Below are 22,577 nucleotides of genomic sequence, written 5' to 3' on the forward strand. Positions count from 1 at the left end.
CCCAGCTCAGTGGTTCAAGTAGCACTACTGGAAAAAAGGAGCATTGTGCTGGAGGAGAATCACCAGCACAAGGCTGGAAACAAATTAAGACCCACGCCCCAAATGGACTTTTTAGTTTCTCATGAATTGGACTTCAGCTCCTCTGAAATAGTGGCTCGTGGAAATCAAGGTCTTAGAGATTACCATTATTCTTTTCTGAAACATTTAAGAGCAAGATGCGGACAGAATGCTTCATCCTACTAAATAATTCAGCGTACATATTCCCCACATAAGGACATTCTTCTACATAGCTTCAATATAAACATTCGAATCAGGTAATCAGCGTTTATAGGACACTACCATCCAATCCACAGACCTCATTCAATTTTGCCAACTGTTTGTTTTTCCTATCTGGTCCAGGAGTCAATCCAGACTTGTTCATTGCATTTAGTTGTCATGCCTCTTAAGTCTCCTTCAATTTGGATCAATTGGTTTTTCTATCTTTCTCTGTCTCTCATGAGCTTAAAAGTTTTAAAGAATACAAGCCTGTCATTTTTTAAGATGTTTCTCACCCTGGGTCCATCCAATGTTTCACCATGTTCAGACTCAGGCTGTGCATTCTGAGCAGGATGCAACAGAAAAGAGGCTGTGCTCTACTCAGCACATCACATCAGGAGGCACATGATGTGACTCATTCCCTTCCTGATGATGCTCATCTTGATCACCTGGTCAATTTGGTGTCTTCCAGGTTCTTTCCAATAAATTCCCCCCTGATCAATAAGTATTTTTCAGAAGATGCTTTAAGACTAAGCTGACATCCTGCTTCATATCAAACACCCACCCACCAGCTTTGGCATTCACTGAGGACTCCTGCCAAGAATCAACCAACATTGCCAAATGTTGACTTACTATTTCCATCCATCCTATTAGTTGGCATTATTCCATAAAAAATAGCTCTCCCTTTTTTTTCCATTTATTTATTTATTCCATCATTATTTATCTATTCATTTATATTGGCATGGATTCATGGATTCCTGTCTTATCCAATAGGTTGTAATCAGTTACTATCACAATTTATTTTGATACTCAAATAGTCCCAGATTTGGCCCGTGGGAGCTCCTTCCTGCTGGCTCATGTGTCCTTTTAGCATGTTCGCATCATGCTTTGAGCACTTCCTTAAAAGTTTCCAAGCTTACTTTGTACTTTCCCAGCCCAAGTACTAGAATCAACCCTGGTTCCATTTAATGGAGGATGGTACTTAGAAACCGAGATCTTCTGGCCACTTGATGTGTCCATTGCTCTGGCCTCTGAATGAAAATAGCTATGATGTATATGTGTATATATATATAATGATTTCACATTCACTTTAAATCCAATCCAACACCTCAGGGTTCTTTATGAAGCTGAACAGGATCCTGTAGGGCCCTCCTGGGTACAAATCCTTTCCGTGTCCCCCCATTTTTTGTTTAGTAAATAGGCTTCATTCAGCCTCCTCGACCTTCCCTGGGTTCCAAAGGGCAGATTCAAATAGTTGCTTATCAGGGAAGGAGAAAGAAACAAAGGAGGAGCAGTCAAGAAACAACAGTGCAGCAACGGGGCAGGGTCCTGGTTCCTCCTCAAGGAATGTATATAACAATATCTTTGAGTTCTTCTGCGGGAACTAAGGCCCCTACCCAGGTGGAGGATGGCAACTTCAGGCTGAGCACAATATTGCTGGAACTCTGCTCACCAGCTCTGTTACCTCACCACCAACCAATCAGAAAAAAAGTCTGCACACAGGGGAAAATAATGAAGACCCTGACCCCTTCCCCAAATGATTCTCCCTTTAAAACTTTTCATGGTCAAGCAGAACCTTTGGAATTGGTTTTTGGACACGAGTCTGCCTTCTCCCCAGGTTGCTGGCCTCCTGAATAAAGCAACCTTTCCTTTCCAGCCAACGCCTGTCTCTCGGGTATTGGCTTTTGAGTGGCGAGCAGCAGAACCTGAGTTTGGTAACATTTATAGCTTTCTTTCCTTCCATATTCGTAAATTCCTTCTCCCACACTAAGAAACCTGGCTCCCATTATATTTAATATTTTACTTATTTGCCCAATGTCCCTGTAATTAATCAACCTCTCAGCCAGGATGCTACCTCCTTGATCCTGCCATCTCCTCAGCCTCTAACTTTTCCTCTAAGGGAAGAAAACGACAGGGGTAGTTGTGCATTCTTAATGACACAGATTCACTAAGTTTTGTGGCTGGAGAAAAACTGCTAAGAGACAGAGAGATATGGGGAACCACTTTGGTTTGTGAGACATCTGTACAAAACCTCGCTGGGGGGTTTTAGGCAAAGGACTCAGATCTCTGGTGGTTCGGGAATCAGCAGCCAGGCATTCTTCACTTTTGCCTTTTTGGCATTAGGCACTATAAAAAGCACTGTCCCAATTGCCTAGAAGCCTATTTTCTAAAATGAATAAGTTAGGGAAATACACAAACCCAGCACATCCAATACCATAGAGACAAATGCTTCTAAGTAGTTCTTTTTGTGCCTGCTTCTAATTTGGGTATAGCTGGGATTCTTTGCTTTCCCCTAACAGCCACCAGCTGTTCGTACTGCTTCTGGAAAAACAGCAGTTGTACTGGTGGACAGCCATTAACAGATTTCTGTAAACACGCTAACTAAGGTCCTGGGGAAAAGGTGGGCTTTTTTTCATCAAGAATGGGTGCTGAGTTCTCTGAAAGATTGCCAGTTGGGAAGTACAAGGTGCGTGATTATGAACCATCACACAAATTGCTTTCGAGACGTGACAGGTATCTCAAGCCAGAGAAACTGTTGGTGTGAAAAGATAACCGCTCAAACATTTAACTGGTAAGGAATTGTGCTGTGTCAAAGTTTTAAGAACACGACTCTAGAGGGGCTGGACTCTCCACTAACTAGTTGTAAGCTCTATGCACAACTGGAGAATATCCTATAAACAATAATAACCCAAACAAACCTGCCGTGCCTATTGATGCTCTATTGATGCTCTAAGTCCTCTGTTACCAGTCATGACAACCAGAATAAACATCGTGAAGAAATAGCTCACCCAATTTCTTTTCTTACAGAGTTAGAAAACACTCATTCTATAGGAAAACAAATGCCACATGTTTGCTGCCAGAGGGTAAGAAAGAAGCCCATTTCTATACTCATTCTAATACAGTGCAGCATCAGCATGATCTGGGAACTTGTTAGAAAAGCATATTCTGGAACCGACCTCACATGTACTGAATGAGACTCTGCAGCAGGGCCCATCAGTCTGAGTTTTAACACACACACACACACACACACACACACACACACACACACTGGCGACAGTGACCGTGATGTACATTTAAATTTGATAGTCACTGCCCTAGATACTCCAGGCGTGGTGTTCGAAGGACCCAGCTACCAACTAACCTTACCACTTGGCCCTAGGATGGGTAATTAGGGAAAGTTGTTTATGAGAGATACACACATTTCTCTACATTTGAGACGCCAGAAGTTGTTCCTCTCTTCATAGGTCAAGGGGTCGCTTCCCCTTTTGCCTCCACCTGGACCCAGTCGCAGATTAGGTTGAATTTGAGACCCGGCAGGGGTCGCTGCTGCCCATAGAGAGACCGAGGGAGCGTGGCAAGAGAAGCCTAGAATCTTTGACATCACATTAAGCTCCTCCTTGCACGCACACATTAGACACACACACAAACATATACAGACACACACACGCACACACACGGACCGCGTACTCTTCTCTGCCGGCTTGCTCCCGCTACCCCCGAGCCGGCCCCTCCCGCGGCAAGTGTGTGCCGGGCGCAGCCTGAGGGACCCGACGCACAGCAGGGGCGGCCGCCGCGCCTCCAGCCGGACCCGCACGCCCCAGCGCTCGGCGACGGCAGCCGGAACTCCTCGCCGGCACCCCGGGCTCGGAGCAGCCGCGCCCGCCCCCGCCGGGGCTGCAGGGCGCCGGGCCGCCACCCCGCACGCTCGCGGGCCCCCTGCCACCCCTATGAGAGAAGGAGAAGCCGGGCGAAGGAGCAGGACGCTCGGCAGCCGGACTCCGCCGCAAGCCCGGAGCGCCCCCTCCGCCCGCGCCCCGCCGGCGCCCGCGAAGCGAGATGCAACCGCCGCGCTCCGGCTGAAAAGGGAAGGGGCCGGCGCCACCCGCTAGCTCGGAAGCCGGTCCCCGCGGCGGCTGCGCGTCCCGGCCGCGGCCCCTCGGGCCCGGGAGTGAGCAGGAGCAGAAGGAGGAGAAGAAGGACAAGCGGACGGCCCGGCGTTGGCCGGGGCTGGAGAGGAGGGACGGCGCGGGGGGAGCGCGCGGGGGGCGGGGAGGGGGCCCCGGCGGATAAAGATGGCAATGTCTCTCATCCAAGCGTGCCGCAGCCTGGCTCTCTCAACATGGCTGCTTTCCTTTTGTTTCGTGCATCTGCTCTGCCTGGACTTCACCGTGGCCGAGAAGGAAGAATGGTACACCGCCTTCGTGAACATCACCTACGCCGAGCCCGCGCCGGACCCCGGGGCCGGGGCGACGGGCGGCGGCGGCGGCGGCACCACAGCCGAGCTGCACACCGAGAAGACCGAGTGCGGGCGCTACGGGGAGCACTCGCCCAAGCAGGACGCCCGCGGGGAGGTGGTCATGGCCAGCTCGGCCCACGACCGCCTGGCCTGCGACCCTAACACCAAGTTCGCCGCCCCGGCGCACGGCAAGAACTGGATAGCCCTCATCCCCAAGGGCAACTGCACGTACAGGGATAAGATCCGGAACGCGTTCCTGCAGAACGCCTCCGCCGTGGTCATCTTCAACGTGGGCTCCAACACCAACGAGACCATCACCATGTCCCACGCAGGTAAGCGGCCCCGGCGGGCGCGGGGCGGGGGAGGGGAGCCAGAGGAGGATGGAGGCGCCGAGAAGGATCCAGCGCCTGCCTCCTAGGTCCTTCCTGCGAAGTCCGTGCTTTGCGAAAGACGCGTCTCTGTTCCTTGGACCTACTAAGTTTTGCTCTGCGTCACTTCGTGGGGTTTACAAAGAAGAGAGGACTAACAGCATTGGGGGCACCAGAGAATGCGTTCCAGTTAGCCCCGCGCCACTCGGACGAAGGTTGGCCGAGGGGGGCTAACTTTTCCGAGGAGGATCTGGTAGGTGGGGTGTGGGGGGCAGGGTTCCGATGTTGTTCTCGGCTAGTGAGCGGCCCCGCACCTGTTTGGAACCGGGAGATTTGATAACTCAGCTCTGCGCTTGGGTGTGTGCATCAGGTATACTCCTGAGGCCGGCGTTTGTGTATCAGGAGGCGGGTAGGGTTACTGGTGCTGGCGCTCGTCACTGCCGACTTGCTCAAGTCGGGTTTCAGCCCTTCGTGGGAGATGGAGTACCGCTCCCCCCGACCCCGCCCCGCGCCACCCGCTGGGTTGACGCGAGTTATAAATAATACCGAAAATCCTGTGCTCTGCCAAGCTGTCATCCGGAGGAGCTGACAGGCGGGCACGATGGTAAAGAGTAACAATCCCCAAAAAGCCACCAAGAGCATGGTGGCCATAAAGATATGCCTGCTTTTACAGCGTTGCATTATCCTTTGCCCGCCTGGGAGGTTAAATATGCTGAAGCTTTTCTTTATGGCGAGAAGGAGATTTCAGGGTAGAAAGCATAAGCTTTTCGTAGTGATCGCAGGGTGCCGGCACGAGAAGTCCATGACTGTCCTAAAACGCGCTCTTTCCCCGTGTGCCTGACATAACAGTGCTTCCGTGGTAGGAACAACCAAGTCCTCTCCAGGCTTGTCAGCAAAAGCAGCTCGTTTGAGCAGCCTTGCCTCCTTGAGTCCAGGGTTACTTCTTGTTTCTGTGCGTCCGGAGAACCTTGCCCTCCGTCCCCAGAGGGGTTGCTGGGTTTGAGGCTGTGGCATCCGGAAGGAGAAGGAGGGAGTGGAAGTGACAGATGCATTTTCTGACTGGAGTCACCGAATCAAAACATTACCAAAATCTGGCTTTTAAAGAAAATAAACAGTTAATGCTCCTGAAATGGAGTACCAAGCTTTGGCCACATGGGGGGTGGTTCATTCTCTGGGGACAATTTTTCATTCCCAGAGCTCATGTCACCTATTAGGGAAATGTACAGTGGGTTTGCCTTTGGTAGTCAACACCAGCTGTTTCAGACAAGGAACTTGTCAACCCTAATGCAAACAGGTGGAGTGGGGAAAGGTCAGTGCTTCTAACACAGGGGCCAAAGATAACGCAGTGCACGGATTCAGGAAGAGAAGGAAGGGACAGTTAACTTCTTGGAAAAGTCAGGATAGAGAGCTGAGGAACATTTGGTGTACTTTCTTGAGCTCAACGGTTTTGTAAGTGAAAAGATTGTACTCTGACCTTGAGTCATAAGAGCACTACTTAAACTTTATGACAGTCGAGGATTTGGAGGACTATGGAAAGAGCGTTTTAAGTCATGTAAAGTATCTTTAAAAGCGTATTTAATATATAAACCTCGGTGGGGGGAGTGTGAAGGAGGGTTTTTGTTATTGTTGTTGTTCTTTAAACTCCCAGAAGATTGTTAGCTGACTTTGCAGGATCCTTTAAATGTTTCTTTTTGCATATGCATGAAATCAAACTCTGCAGCTTCGAGTACGAAGTTAAGAGGCATCATTTGCTCCTGTCTAAAAAGAACTGCCAACACATGGGGTCAGTTAATGGCTCGCCTGTTTTTAAAGGAAGCTATAAGCTGATTTGCCACACAAATGATGCTTGATTAAGATGTAGTGAGAATAAATAAAGGGCTTGGTGATCATTTGAAAGTTAGACTAAAAATGTCAAGGAAATTTTCTACTGTCTAACTGTTCTGTTTCCAAAAATGTGTAAACGTTGTATCTGCTAACAGCCATGAGGTTTCCATATTATCGTTTGATGTATTGCCACGTTAGGAGACTGGATTCACTTTAGTCAGAGATTGCATTGATTTCTGCTAAAGTCTCATTATAAGGAGATCCATGACAGGGTGGCTTGGCGAACCTTTCACTTTTAACTCTTTCTATCTGAATGTGAACCAGTGCCAGCACTGGTCTGGCTGTCAGTATGTTACACTTAGCTCTAGAATGTGACAGCTTTACTTTTTCTAGTTGAATTTAGAATTCTGACTCAAATTTATCTTAGGAAATGGTGTACATTTTAGATGCTAATCAAATATTCTTATTTTGGGAACATGGGATGCAATATAACAGAGGGTCCTTACACTTGTGAATTTTTACTTCAGTCTCCAAAAAGTGAACATCAGCCTTTGCATTTTTAAAAAATCTCACCTCTCCTCTAGATCCTTTATTTTCAGCACTGATAGCTTTCAGGTGAGGAGAAAGTCTGAATTTAGTGTTATGCACCCCACTGTGTAATATGTATGCATTTGCGGTGATGTGACCCCAACACACCCACTATCTTGAAATTCAGTTAAATAGAAATCATTTCCCCTTCCCCTTTCCATAGGACCTTTCTTTCTGACTTTTCCTTTTCCGCTTATGATTTTGGGTTTCTGCAATTTCTGACACTTCTGCAATTATGGTTTCTCATTCACAAAGACACAGATTATCCTGGGATAGACTAGTAGCTTTAGTTTGTAACCAGTTCTTTTAAATCTCTTTAAAAATATGACCACATTGAGAGAGAGTTCACATAGCATACAGTTCACTCATTTAAAGTATACAGTTTAATGACTTTTCCTCTGCCAACAGAGTTGAGGACCCTCACCACTGGTTCCAGTAAGAAACGCTGTGTCCATTAATAGTTACTCTTCATTACTCTCCAATATACCAGCCCTAGTTAACCACGAATCTCCTTTCTGTCTCTGTTTGCCTATTCTGGACATTTCATATGGATGGAATCAAGTAATATGTGTTCTTCTGTGACTGGCCTCTTTTTCACCAGCATAATGTTTTCAAGGTCTGTCAATGCTGTAGCATGTCTCGGTACTACATTCCTTTTTGTTAGCAAATAATATTTCCTTCTGTGTATATGCCACATTTTCAAAATTCATCAATTCATGGACACTTAGGTTCTTTCCACTTTTTGGTTATTATGCATAATGCTGCTGTGAACATTCATGTACAAGTTTGTGTGTGGACATTTCTTTTGGGTACACAGCCAGGCGTGAAATTTCTGAAAATTTTGGGTCATATGGCAACTGTATGGCTTAACCTTTTGAGGAACTGTGCGATTGATTTCCAAAGACACACACCATTTCACAGTTCCAGCAGCAGTGTAGGAGGAACATTTGGTAGGTGGAACATTTCTCCACCTCCTCATCAACACTTGTTGTTATCTGTCTTTGATTTTAGCCTTCCCAGTGGTTGTGAAGTGGTGTCTTCATTGCCGTTTTTGTTTGCGTTTCCGATGACTTAACAGTTACTTTTTAACATAATCTTAATTCTTCCTCTGCTGTTCCTTTTTCTCCTTTTTCCCTTGCTCGCCGTTATTTGTTTTTTCAGCTCAAACATGTTTTGTCTTAAAGAAGAAAGGAGATTAATAGAGAAAAGAGATCTACCTCTTCCAGTTATGAAGGAAAAATAAAGCCCATGGACCAGAGACTTTATATGTCCCCTCTAAAAGGGTGTGAGGAACTGCATCTTTCGTGTGTTAGAGAGCTTCTTCCCTGGTTGGCTTTGTGAAAGAGCAACAGGAGGGCTTGAGTAAAAAGCTGTGTAGAAATCCAGCCTCCACCTGAGAGCCCCAGAAGTACACTTCCAGGTACAGGTAAAAGCAGCCAGATCCGGGCTTCCCTGGTGGCGCAGTGGTTGAGAGTCCGCCTGCCGATGCAGGGGACACGGGTTCGTGCCCCGGTCCGGGAAGATCCCACATGCCGCGGAGCGGCTGGGCCCGTGAGCCATGGCCACTGAGCCTGCGCATCCGGAGCCTGTGCTCCGCAACGGGAGAGGCCTCAACAGTGAGAGGCCCGAGTACCGCAAAAAAAAAAAAAAGCAGCCAGATCCAAATGATCTCCTTGGAGCTGGTAACGTGAAGTATACTCTGAGGGAAGTGATATCAGCCATTTCTAGAGGCAGTTTTGGGAAGTAGTAAGTTAGGAGTTTAGCCTCTCGCCAGCCCCTTGAGTTTGTGTCCTGCTTCTGCTACTTCCTCACTGTGGATCTTTGAGCACGTTAGCCTCTCAGGACCTCAGTTTCCTCATTTGTGAAATGGGGGAGCCTCAGTTGTTTGGTATGAGAATTAAATGAGTTCACACATGTACAGTGCTTGCGTCTGTAGCTGGCTCCTAGCCGTCAATACATGCTAACCCTTATAGGCATTGTGCACAGTGACACACAGGAGCTCCTGCATGGATCACCAGACCCCGGGGGTCACTGAGGCTCTGGCAGCCTTAGGAAAGAGCTCTGTTTTAACCCTCTCCTGCTTTAGACACCAGAGCCGTCGTGCCAATTTCGCTTTGTGGTTTCTGTGATTCGAGAGAGTGTGTCCCAGCTCCCTCTGATGGCTGGTGAATATTTGCGGATTCTCCTGTGGCATTTGTGCTTTCTCTTGGGTTAAATTGAAATCTCATCAGAGCAATATGAGATGTATCTATATATGGTTTACATCTATTTATATGATAAAGATGGTAGATCTGTAAGTGTTTGGAGGTGGTTAAGTGTCTGAATTGTGATGTTGAAGAAATGATGCATTTTTCTTTTTTCCTTTTTTGAAGAATGTGTTTGCTATCTTCTCATCTTTCATTAGTACATAGTTAAAGGGAAAGGAGGAAACTAAACAACTAGGAAGTACTTTTGGGAGACTGGATTCCTAATAGTCTCTGCTTGTAGCTGCTGCTCCGTATACTTTCTCAACTTGAGAGGATACTATCCAGACTAGCTGTGGACAGTGATGACTTCATAATGGAGACAGGAAGTGATCTAAAGTTGATGCCCATTTCAGAATACTTTAGCACATCTATCAACCAAATGCACTTTGGTTGAAGGGCTTGTCTCTTCCTTCATAACTGGAAGAGGTAGATCGCTTTTCTCTATTAATTTCCTTTCTTCTTTAAGACAAAACATGTTTTAGCTGAAAAAACAAGCCTTGCAGACTGCATTTTTGCGACAGGAGAGATGGGACCTTGCGTTTGGGGCTGCTCTCCTCCAGGCTGACCTCTGATTAACTGTTTGGCTTCGGTCCCTCACTTTCTATTCTGGACCTCAGTTTCTTACTTATAAAATGAAAGGTCTGAATTAGTTGAGCTCTAAGAGCTGCTTGAACTCCACAATTTATTCCTTATATATTCAAAACCCAGGATATTTTTATTGAAATTCAAATGTCTGGCTTCTGATGAGACAATCTGATGACAGGGGCCCCTGTCCCTGCAGAGCAGTGGCTGGCGGTTTGGGTGAACAGTGCGCCCATTACCTGGCCCAAAGCCCCATCACTACTTATGGCCTGGCTCTTGGCCAGTTCTGCTCCTATGTGCCCCTCGCCTCAACCCTGAGGCTTATGTATTTGGAACCTCAGTTTTATGGAGTCAAACCAGCGTTAGTGAGGAGAAGTTATAGAAAGCAGACTTGCTTTCGTAAAGGGAGAAAAACTCATAAAGTTAGAACTGTTGACAGATGGAAGAGGTTTTCTTGGGAGGTGAAGCTTTCTCTTGTATTCAGATGGAAACTGATCGCAGGATTTATGCCCAGAGTTCTGACGGGTGATGATGGAAGGGTCTTCCCAAGCCTGAGAGCTTGTGATTCTCTATCGTTTAGATATTTAAGAAACATTTCTTAACAACAGCCTTGGTTTCCATTCCATTTCCCTCTTAAGATGCATATAGAAAACTTATTTATGCTTGGTCTTAATCTCCCAGGCCAAAGCAATATCATCCGCCTCACTTAGTATTTATTTATTTATTTGGTGCTAAACTGTACCTCTTCACCTGGCTCTCTACTGTCAGGCAGATACCTAATAGCCAAGAACTCCAGACTCTTGTCATTAAAAGCCATAATTCAACATCAATGTTAAATAACATTATTGGCAATGTAAGTCAGTATGGTCTGGGGACTTCCCTGGTGGCGAGTGGTTAAGAATCCACCTGCCAATGCAGGGGACACGGTTTCGAGCCCTGGTCCGGGAAGATCCCAAATGCCGCAGAGCAACGAAGCCCGTGCGCCACAACTACTGAGCCCGCACTCTAGAGCCCGTGAGCCACAACTACTGAAGTCCGTGCGCCTAGAGTCCATGCTCCGCAACAAGAGAAGCCACTGCAATGAGAAGCCCGCGCACCGCAACAGAGTAGCCCCCGCTTGCTGCAACTAGGGAAAGCCTGCGCGCAGCAATGAAGATCTAACACAGCCAAAAAAAAAACAAGATACTGTATGGTTTGTTTACTCATTTCAGATCATAGAAATACGTATCTGGGGATTTGGAAGGAATCCTACCTTTATCTTCTAATCTTTAGTAAGAATCTCATCCTCATCTCTCCTGATGCCTCTGTTCTTAAAAATCCCCTGTCTTCTCAAAAAGGAAGGAATTTTATGACCATGAAATCAGGAAAGATTCAAAAAAGAACCCAGGACTCTGTAACTTGTTCTTTTAGTTTTTTAGAAAGGACTGATTATGTTTCCAATGCAATATTAATTTGTTTAGAAACCAGTCTCAACTTTTTAAAAGGAAGACCTTGACCATTATTGTTGCATTTTTAGACATGAAACTTGGTATATAAAGAACTTAATATTTTGATAGCCCCTGAAAGTCTTCAGTTTATCCCCAGAAGAGATACTTCATTTTGTATATACTCAAAGGAGGACCTTCACTTATTACTGAGTGACTGAAGTGATGCTGAAATTCTGTGTATTTGATCATGTGAATTGAGAGATGCTAAATTTGAGTAAACCTGAATAGGATTTGACTTTCATTTTATCTCAGCTCTGGAGGATTTTGTGGTAATATAAAACCCAGAGAAATAAGGCTGCCTTGTGCTGTGTGATTGTTCTTCTACGAAGCTGCAATTATGGTGGTTCTATTAAATTGAAACCTTGTCTATAGGTATACTATAATCTTTTATTTTAAACTTTGAGGAGTTCATAACTTGGCAGTTTAACTTGTCGTGGGATAAGTGTGCTTTATAGATTGAAGTGTGCTTTATAGATTGAAGTAAAAATATTAATGACTAGGGCTTCCCTGGTGGCGCAGTGGTTGAGAGTCCGCCTGCCGATGCAGGGGATGCGGGTTCGTGCCCAGGTCTGGGAGGATCCCGCGTGCCGCGGAGTGGCTGGGCCCGTGGGCCATGGCCGCTGGGCCTGCGCGTCCGGAGCCTGTGCTCCGCAACGGGAGAGGCCGCAGCAGTGAGAGGCCCGCGTACCGAAAAAATATATATATATATTAATGACTAGTATTAGATGTAGTTCTTTTATTTTTCTATATGAGAGGAAAATTTTCTTTTACTGCTTCAAAAGCATTGGTTATAAATTGGTTTCTACAAGTATCATGTTTTTTTAAAAAGCTCGTCTATTCCATGAAATAGCAGTATTTAGAAAATCTGTTTTGGTAGAAATAAGCATCATTTGTCATAAAATTAAAGCTTATGTATCAGATTGTTAGGCATTTCCATATTCAATGTATAGACATATATTTCATGATATAGATTTGAAAAAAGAAAGTATTTTTGCATTAAATGTATGGCTTATGCATGTTCTTTCCAGGCAAAGATATATAAAGAGCTCATATATTAGGTAAGATCCAGGAAATGTTTTCTTTCTTATTAACCAGTTCAGCCTCTTATCTCTCCATCATAAATGGGTTTTTACACACACATTCCATGTAAGCACTATTGAAAAGGCAAACATTTGAGGTTTTTCAGAGGTATTGTCAGTGAACCTTTACAAATGCCTTTTTTTACCCATAAGTATTTATTTTCCCTGGTCCCCATTTTCTACAGAAGACGTTCACCTGGCCATTCTGTAACCATGAACTGACTACACCTACATGTAGTTCCAAATGACCCAAAGAATAGCGGAAGAGAAAAGATGTTTTCCCCTTTACTTATCAAGGTGTTTTCTCCTTTATTTACCAAGGGGCCTGGAATGTCCTTTCTCCCAGATACGAAGGACTGTGCCTCTCTAAGGTCACTTCTCTGTGACCTCATCAGTAAGGCACTCCTAGTTACTCTATTTGGAGAGCAGCATCCCTCCCCCTTCCCATGCCCAGCACACCCTGCCCCTCTCCCTGCTTCATTTTACTTATCCTTAGCGTGTGTCCTCCCACCAGAATGTAAGGGCTACAAGAAGCAAGGCTTTTAGACAGTTTTTGTTCATGGCAAAGTTCCCAAAGACTAGAATGGTCCTTGGTGGAAATGGAAAACACTCAGTAAATCTTAAGATCTTGTTAAATACGACTGGAAAGATGGCCTATGTTAACCTGTTAGTCTCTAATCTCATGAAAAAAATATTTTATGACACTAAAATTTTTTTTCTTAGCTTTTGACTTATATAAATGAGGTCAGGGAGATTCTAATTTGAGTCTCCTGTTAAAATAATCGAGTCATTGGGTAGAATATGACATGAAGTGGGAGCCTTGTTCATGCCCTTCAACTCAGGAGAAAAAAGACATACCAGTAACAAGCAGAAGTTACAGGGTATCCAAAAGTTTTGTAACCAAATACAATTCTGTGCATATGTTTATTGTCCCATAGCTCTAATACATATGTGTATATGTGAGCATATATTTTAAAATGAAAGACATATGCCTTATAGAAAATTTTGAAAATATGGGACATTTAAAAAGGGAAGAAGAGGGCTTCCCTGGTGGCGCAGTGGTTGGGAGTCCGCCTGCCGATGCAGGGGACACGGGTTCGTGCCCCGGTCTGGGAAGATCCCACATGCCGCGGAGTGGCTGGGCCCGTGAGCCATGGCCGCTGAGCCTGCGCGTCCGGAACCTGTGCTCCGCAACAGGAGAGGCCACAGCAGTGAGAGGCCCGCATACTGCAAAAAATAAATAAATAAATAAATAAAATAAAAAGGGAGGAAGATAACCTCAATAACTCAACCACTCACCCACTAAACTCTAGTGTTTTTTTCATTCTGTGGTGACATATTTACTTTTACCAAGCTGGGAATATATTGCATAGGTTTTTGTAGCTTTTTAAAATTTAAAGGCGCATGTTGAAACTTCCTCAACGTTTCTGCGATGTTTCTACTTTCCCCCTACATATAAACAGTGCTGCTGTAAATGTCTGTATGTGCCTAAAAATCGGTGCATCTCCATGATTACTTTCTTAGATCAAGTTCCTGAATATGGCACTAGTGAGTCAAAAGCTATTCATGGGTAGCTATAGAGCAGGGTTTTTTTGATCTGTTTCGTTTTGTTTTTTAAGCCCATTTAGTGATGTCTTCAGTTATACGCTCACTCCCTAGTATGGCTGTCCTTTGAAGAAGAAAGAATATCTGTCAGCTGACAGTGCTGTTGCAGGGTCCTGGCACAGCTTTCTGCATCACTTTGCTCCAAGCTAGATTAGTTTGGCAGCCGGGGCAGGACACAGAAGGTGGAGAATCAAAAGAGGAAGAAAGCCTCAATGATAGAATCATCAGGATTGCAGTTGGTGAAACCCCCACTGTTCCCTTCGATTCTTCTGTGTCTTGGGGATGTTCAGTGCAAATTGAACAGGGAATTAGGAAACTTGGGTTTCAGTTGTGGTTCTGCCTCAAATTGGCTTTACCATTGGCAAGTCACTTCCCCCCTCTGGTCTCTTTCATTTGGTTTTCTTTCATTTCAAAATGATAAACAGGAGGCTCCTGGAGGGGAACTTGGTTTAGGTCAGTGCTTCTCCATCCTGGTCGCCCATGAGAATCATCTGGGGAGTTTAAAAATTACAGACTCCCAGGTCCCACCTGCAGAGATTCTGATTTGTCCGGTGGTGGGAGGGCACTCTCCAGATGATTCTGATGTGCTGCCGGGATTGACGGCCACCACACTGAGTGAATCCAGAGTCTTCCTCTGGTTCTTCTATCCCGTGGTTCTTTAGTTATTTAAGAAATAGTACTTTTTCCTTTGATGATATCAAAATCCTACATGAAAAGAAAGACGTTTAAAATGTGTTAATTGTAACAATTAAAACTGATAGTATGTGCAGTTAAGTATTATCTCAAGACATGAATTACTGACTCACTAATAATCACCAGATTTTGGAGACCAGCACGAAGACAAACAAAGGCAAACACAGCAAGTGGAGGAAAGCACACAAACTTCTGTAAAACAGTCAAAGAGTACAATAATGAGTCAGAAACGACTAGACATTTTAATTACATTTAATTTGTTGGGTGAAATTTTCACTGATAGGCTAAATGCTCGTTATCTTGATTGTAGGCCTCTGGCAGAAGAGGTAGCAATACCATGGTATTTTTCCCAAGTAGGGAGGACCCCATTTTGCTCATCAAGGTTGTCATTGCCCAGTTTGGGGGGCAGTAAAGGGTGGTGGTGAAAAAGGTGATTCTGGTACCCAATTGTCCTGAGTCAATTGCCAGGGAAACATAAAGCAACGTGGGGCTCAAGATAGAAGTTTGACATCACTGAGTTGGTAAGAGTGAGATTCCACCATTCCAAAATGTGAGCCCAGTGGTATAGGAGCTGCGAAAACTCGGGTCGTGCTGGGCAGAGAGGGCCCGGGAGCTCAGGAACCATGTGATTCACCTAAGCCTCCACCTGTGAAATGAGCCTCATGGGTCCCTATCACAGCTGTCATGAGCTCTTACACTACATGACGCAGCCAAGGGGCAGCTCTGAGCATCGAATATATGTTCACTCTAATTATTGTCAGAAGAAACATATTCAGAATCAGACTACATCTTACCAGCTTTATTATCACCCACTAAGTCCCGGCCATCATCATCTCTGCCTGGACTGCTGCTATCACCTCCAGCTGCTGTCCAGCTCCCATTCATGCCCCTGCAATCTGTTCCCCGTAGAGCAGATAGAACAAACTTAAAAAAAAAAAAAAAATCAAAGGACATCACTCCTCTGCTTACGTCTTCCAGGGGCTTCTCATCATACTTTGGACCGAGTCAGAGTTCTTGCTGTAGCCCCCAGGGTGTGACCTGATTTGGCCCCTGCATTCAGTCCACCTCTTTTCCAACCATACTTCCTCTCACCCTCCTACAGACCCTCTTTTCTCCTTGCTGGTCCTCAAATATACCAAACTTGCTGCTACCTCAGGCCCTTTGGAACCCTCTTCCCCCCAACTTTTTGGATAGAATTATTATTCACACAGCAAATGTCTCTTTATGCATCTGAAATATGTGAGAAAGACTCCCAAACAAGACTATCTGGTAGACATTTATCTATTTCTCCCTTATTTAACCAACTCATTTTGAAAATTCAGCTTGCTTCTATGCCTCCTGTACCCTGAGGAAAATATCTTCCAACAACAGGTAATTATAAAATCATGAGGTTTTATTACTTTCGTGGACAGGTAGAGTTACCAGGCACCACCCTCAATTTTTGCAGATTTCCCTCAGATACTCACCTGGCTCACCCCTCCATAGCGTTGCTGACTCTGCTCAGTCGCCCCTTCGTCAGAGTTTTCCCTGGCCACATTAGAAACTTCATCTCCTACTTATCCTGTCTTCCCTTACTCTCCCTTATTTTTCTTCATACTATCATTACTTGAAATTGTTATATTACATCTTTCATTAATTTACTTGTTTACCATCTGTCACCCCTGTGAAAATGTAAGCTCCACAAGGACAAGGTTCTTGTCTTGTCAACAGCTGTATTCTGAGAGCCTGGCACTCGGTAAATATCTGTTGAAAGTATGAATGGATTCATGAATGATAGAATATGAACCCATCCGCAGTTGGCAGGTGCATCCCTCACTTGAGGGATGGAGGAATGACTTTATATTCCATACTTTTTATTTGCCTTATGCTGAAGGCAAGATTTAATTGGAGGGATTACAAACTTCATTTCTTCTCCTGTGCACAGCAGAGCGATTCTTGCTGGGCCTGTGCTGAGGGATTCATCTACTTTCTAACCCAAACTTGACCCTTGATAGTAATTATGTCCTGAGATCTTTGCCTGTTCTCCTACCAGTGTTTCTGAGACCTAGTTACCTACTCCCCAAGACGTACAAGCAAGTGCTTCTCTGTTCTGTGGAGTTTTGCTTTGGAGATTCTGCAAGGGCACTTTTTACAGATAATAGAATAGAAATGTCCTTTGGAGCCAGCTGTTATCAAACACAGAAAGAAATCTGAAAGAAGTAGCTGGACATACATAGTGCTGCCTGATGTTTTTAGGGAGATGGGCATCTGGTAGACCTGATACTCCAAGGGGACCCAAGTGTTACTTTAGAAGGAAATCTTAGAGGTTGATCGTAAACCTTACCTGTATAGTTTAAGATGAATCTGTCTCTGTAAATAGCAAATGACCAGTGAGATATGCCAAATTGTGACCTTTTGGGCAATGAGAGAACTGTAAGAGAAAGCTCAAGTTTTCTGTGAAGTCAGGATAAGAGGCATTGGTTACAACAGTTGTTTGTTAAAGCAGTTGATGTTTGCTCTGGAATGAATTTAATCTCTTATATACTTGCATGCCTTTACTTTTTAGCCCTGAAAAACTACCTGCATAGAGAGTTTGAAGCAACTAGGTGATATTATCCTTATCAGTTTGAGCTTATTTCTATGGAAAGTACATCTACTGTATCATTACTTTGTTCTTTCTTCCTTTCCTAAATGCATTTATTATATGAAATGGATTCCACTTCACTGAGATTAATTCCTTACCTGGCTGTCCCTCCTGCTAGACTGTGAGCTTCCTGAGGGAAGGCGCTGTCCTCACCCAGCCCCTTCCACTGGGAACTAGCACCAGTGTCTTGAATGATTCTCCGTCTGTGGTCATGTTAGCTAATTGTTCTGCTTAATCATGGCCATCTGGATGCCATTCACTTGGTGGGAGGTACCTGGAGTTTAGACCAAATGTTTCAAGGAACTGATCAGCATCTCTAAGGCTCACCTTGCAAACACTAGACCTGTGCAGGAGAGGTCAGTGTTCCTCCCAAACAGGGCCATGCTCAGAAAAGTCATGAAGTGATGCTTTATTACAATCCAAGGTCTGCAAATTAAAAAGTCATTAGTCTCTTCTACCTTCTTGACCTCTGGGACTATCTTGAAAAGCCATTCACCTAATTAAAACTCGATCCTTTAAACTTAGAAAGTCTTACTCTCTTTGGTAAAACTAAATGAGTCATAATTTGGCTTACTGCTGTCTGAAATTAATCAATATTCTTTTCTATTGAGGTACTATATTAAGTAAATCTTAGTGTCTTACTCATAAAAAGACTTCTGTGTTTCATTAACTTAGAGTGTGAAAAATACATTACATCGTAGGTAAGAAGAGAACAAGCCATTTTCTTTAGGAAGCTAATTAGAACCCATTTTGAACCGGAGCATAACCATGAGCTTGCTCGCTATTTTTATATTTAGTCTTTGAAAAGGTGGCACATAATTACTACAGTACAGTTTGTGCATTCCAGAATAAGTGATATTTTTGGCTTTAAAATGAAATTTATGAGTAGGTTAAGATACTGGAACAGCACATGCTGTCACTGGCGTGTTAAAATAATTGCGGTTCATCGACTCATGCAGATATATTCTTCTGTGTTTCCTGTTTGCAGTTTTTCACTTTCACCACCAGAACAATTTAAGTAAGAAAACAGAAAAACAGCTCAAACTTTAGCCCTTGATTGATTTTTGGTAACTGAGATGGGACATATTTTTTAAAGGAGCAATAATCCCGAAATAGGCCATTACCTTGCCTGGCCTCTTTGGTAACCACCATGTTGCTAAAAAAGATGTGTTTGTCACTTAGGTTGACTGACTGGGGCCGGGGGGGTGGTCACTGTCACCAAGCATTCATCCCACTGTCCCATGCTTCTGGGTGGCTCTCAGCCCAGATTCCTCCCATCTTTTTCAGAGGAGTGGGCATTTCTGGTGAAGCAGACACACTGCCCTTCTGGAGCCAGCAGCCAGTTTGAATAAGATTATCTCAACACCAAGTAGCAAGCCATCTATAAGCGTGTAGCGTTGGCCATTATTTAACACGCTGCCGGCTGAGAAAAACCCAAGGTATGAGAAAAACCCGAGATCATCCAAAACCTAAGTTGTCAAGGTCACGGGGCAGGATTCAAATGCAGTGAATATGACCTGACCCTTTCCACCTGCCAGTGCCTTGGTGTCTAGCAGCTCAGTGATGGACGAAGTTAGACCATGCCTTGGTGTTCATGAGCCTTAGGGCCAGACAGCGGTCCTGACACTAGTTCCCCGGGGACCGGGGCCTGTGGAGCTTTGACAAAAGAGCTTCAAGTGAGATGGCTGGACGCTAGCTGGGGAGCCTTCAGCGGCGACTGTGTGAGGGTCACGTGGCCGTTCTAAGTAGTCCCTGAACTCGGTGTCTCCCACGCCCTGTCTTCTCCTTCCATAGGAGACCACTGAGGAAAATTCTCTTTTTGAATAAGCCAAGACATCCTTTCTGCAAGTCACCTCTTCTGGTTCCAAGCCCATATGTTAACATGTATCACCTTGTTCATTAGAGGAACTCAGCAAATCTTTGCTGGATTGAATAAATATTAGAAAGAGGAGAATCAACACTCGTTCTGAACACACAGGGCTCTAAGCACTGCATTAGGTGTCTTTCGTATTTCACTCCTTTTATACACCCTCTGAGTTGGGAACCTGCCCAGAGTCACAGATGGACAAAAGCAAAGCTGATATTTTAATCCAGATCTATGTCACTTTCAACTATATTAGGAGGCGTGTAGGATTTCTTTGACTTTCGACTAATTTTTATGTTTCAATGTATTTTTTTATGAGGGGGGAACAAAAAGAAACTCCTTTAAAGATAATCTGTCTGAAAACATTGTTTCCCATAAATGTTAGGTAACTTATTGTTTACCATTGTTATTAAATTGTATATTTGCAGCAATGCAATTCTTTCACTGCATGAGAAATATTTCTTATGGACATATAAGGTACAAACTGCTGTGGATTTAATTCACAAGTCAAACCTTGTGCTCTGTGGATGTGGTAATGTCTTTGGTTATATTAGAGTCCTTGTCTGAATATTTTGGCTTAAAGATAGTTATAGTTCTCAGACTGACTAATTCCCATTGGTTAAAAATGCTTATGTTCTTAGAGAATTGAGTCAGGTTCCTATCTGCTAATGCTATTGAAGTAAATGGGTCTATGCCAATTTCTACCACTAAATGTCACTTTTGAGTTCTATAAATAAATCACTTCCTTTACATTTATCCTACTGTGATTTTTCCTAAATTTGTAATTACTATGAATATTTGCAAACCAATATAAATCCCATTTACCTGAAAGATCTTTTAAGGTCAAAATAAAAGGATAACCCTGTTACTGTCACTATGGGAATTTTTAAAATGTGTGTGTACACATGTACGTATAGTATATAGTTTAGAATTTTAACTGGGCTTGGATGATGCCTGATTCACATAATCCCAGAGCAGTTTTGCTTGCTCATTAAATTGCAACCCCCTTGATTTTAAATAAGATTTTCTTTAATTGCATTTGTGATTCTTCATGCTTGGTAATTCATCTATTTTTAGTGTGCCCTTTGGTTGCTTATTTTAACACAAGTCCTAGTATTTTCACTTGTACGATTCTTATTAGTAAGTATTCCTTAAAATTTTTTTCTTAACATACATACACTGTTTTACCATCTGCACAAATCTCCCCAGCCAAGCTGGCCCAGAAGGCCCTTGCAGTGTGAACTTATGTCTCCCTGTAGACCAATGGATTTATAATTTTTTCTCTCTGTGTTATCAAAATTACCCAGATATTATTTTTTTAACTAACCACAAAACAAAAACAGACTTTTTCTGAAAGATTTTAGAGATCATCAAGCTTAATTATTTTATTTGATTGATTAAAAAGTATGAGTTAGTTATTTTATCAGTGAAAAACACAAAGCCCCAAGAGTTTATGGCCTTACTGGAGACCCACACAGCAGGTGATAAGTGTATGGTTGGGAGGAAAGTTATCTGTGAAAGATTGAAGGACCACTCCCTCCGGATCAGAATTCTCAATCATGGCACTATGGGCATTTTCTGCCCAATAATTCTTTGTTGTCCTGTTGCTATAAATTTATTGAGAATCTTATGAGAATGCATGTAAAGCATATAGTATAGAACCTGGCACATGGTAAATGCTAAAGACATCATTATTAAATATGACTATTAAATATTGATAATGCACCAGTACATAATTCAAGAACCCCTGTGTAGCTGACAGTGGAGACACATGGTATTTATTGAAATAGAAAACAATATTAAACTAGAAAAAAGTTTTTAAGAAAACAATTAAAAAACATGCTGGTACCAACAAAGATACATATGTAAGAATTAACCCAGTTGGAGGAACTGTGAAGAAGTCTGTCTACCCCAGTAGTTGTAAGCAAATGTACTTTTCAGGTCTGAAGCCGGCGCCAGCCAAGAGCACTGCAGAGATGGGAGCTATATTTGGAGAGAGTGTTTCACACTGTTCCTCCCTGAATGATAGGCTAAAGAGGGAACTGTAGCAACATCCCCGTGAGAGGAGAGCTTCCAAGATTATCAGAGAGGAGGGAGAACTGGAGCAAGTTTACACAGTGCGAACCACACTGATTGTAATAGACAGCAGCACTGACGCGCTAGGATTTGTCAGAAGACAACCAGAGGGTCTGAAAGAACAAAACTGGAGAACTCTCTACCTTTGCCTCGGCCCTGTGTAATGACATTTTAATGATTCGACAAAAGAAAAAATAGATCTATCTAGCTCCCATTTGAATGGATGAATTAATAGCTAGCTAAAATGGTTTGATTTTTTTTTCTAATTTTCTTGGAAATTCTGCTTATATGAGAAGGAGGGTAGTATACCATACAGGTAAGATCTCCATTTCACGGAGTCCATATGGCATGGGTGTGTAGTCAGGAAATGATGGACCTCAGGACCACTTGCATGTATCATCGTCACCCAAGCATCATTAAGTCCAAAAGGAAACCAGTGTCTGTCAAGAATTCACTGTGGGTCAGGCATTGTACTAGCCTGTCACGTCATTATTTAGATTGGCCGCATGGGTTAGTGGTTAGAGCCTGACTAAAACCAGACCACCCAGACTCACATCCCAACTCTGCCTCATATTAGCTTTGCTACGTGGGACAAGTTAACCAACCTCCCTGTTTCAGTTTTCTTGTATATAAAAATGGGAATAATAGGACCTATTTCATGGGGCTCTTGAGAGACTTAATGGGATAATATATGTAAAGTATTTATACATATAGGAAGTGCTATAAAAGGCATTTTATAATCAGCATTTTATAATTTTATGATGCTAATAAGAAAGCAAAGTAATACATGGTGCTAAGATTCACACCTATTTTAATCAAAAGCCTATGCTTTTTTTTTTCTATAACACAGTGAGTGCTTCTACGTGCTAATACTTAATGTGATCTGTACAGCATAATGATATTAAATTGAAGTCACCCTTGATTTCTGGGAACACTAAATGCTAAGATATGGAAAGTACCTATTTTTCATTACTTATATTCATCCCCAGTTTAGGCATTGGCTATAGAATCTCTTAACGTTTGATATATCTAGGTGAAAGGATAGACATT

The 22,577-nt window shown here is 43.6% G+C and overlaps 1 protein-coding gene across 1 annotated transcript in view; it reads left to right on the forward strand.

Annotated features, from left to right (window-relative positions):
- Window positions 1-4,328: 4,328 nt before the first annotated feature.
- Window positions 4,329-22,577, forward strand: part of RNF150 (ring finger protein 150) — a gene marked incomplete at both ends in the record, with an annotated part of 250,070 nt that continues 231,821 nt past the window's right edge. Inside the window, one exon of the mRNA XM_079707553.1 lies at window positions 4,329-4,824. Coding sequence (XP_079563679.1) covers window positions 4,329-4,824 — 496 coding nt within the window. The remainder of the gene's footprint in view (window positions 4,825-22,577) is intronic.

The sequence above is a fragment of the Hyperoodon ampullatus genome, assembly GCF_949752795.1.
Source record: "Hyperoodon ampullatus genome assembly, chromosome: 1".
In the NCBI taxonomy this organism is placed as follows: domain Eukaryota; kingdom Metazoa; phylum Chordata; class Mammalia; order Artiodactyla; family Ziphiidae; genus Hyperoodon; species Hyperoodon ampullatus.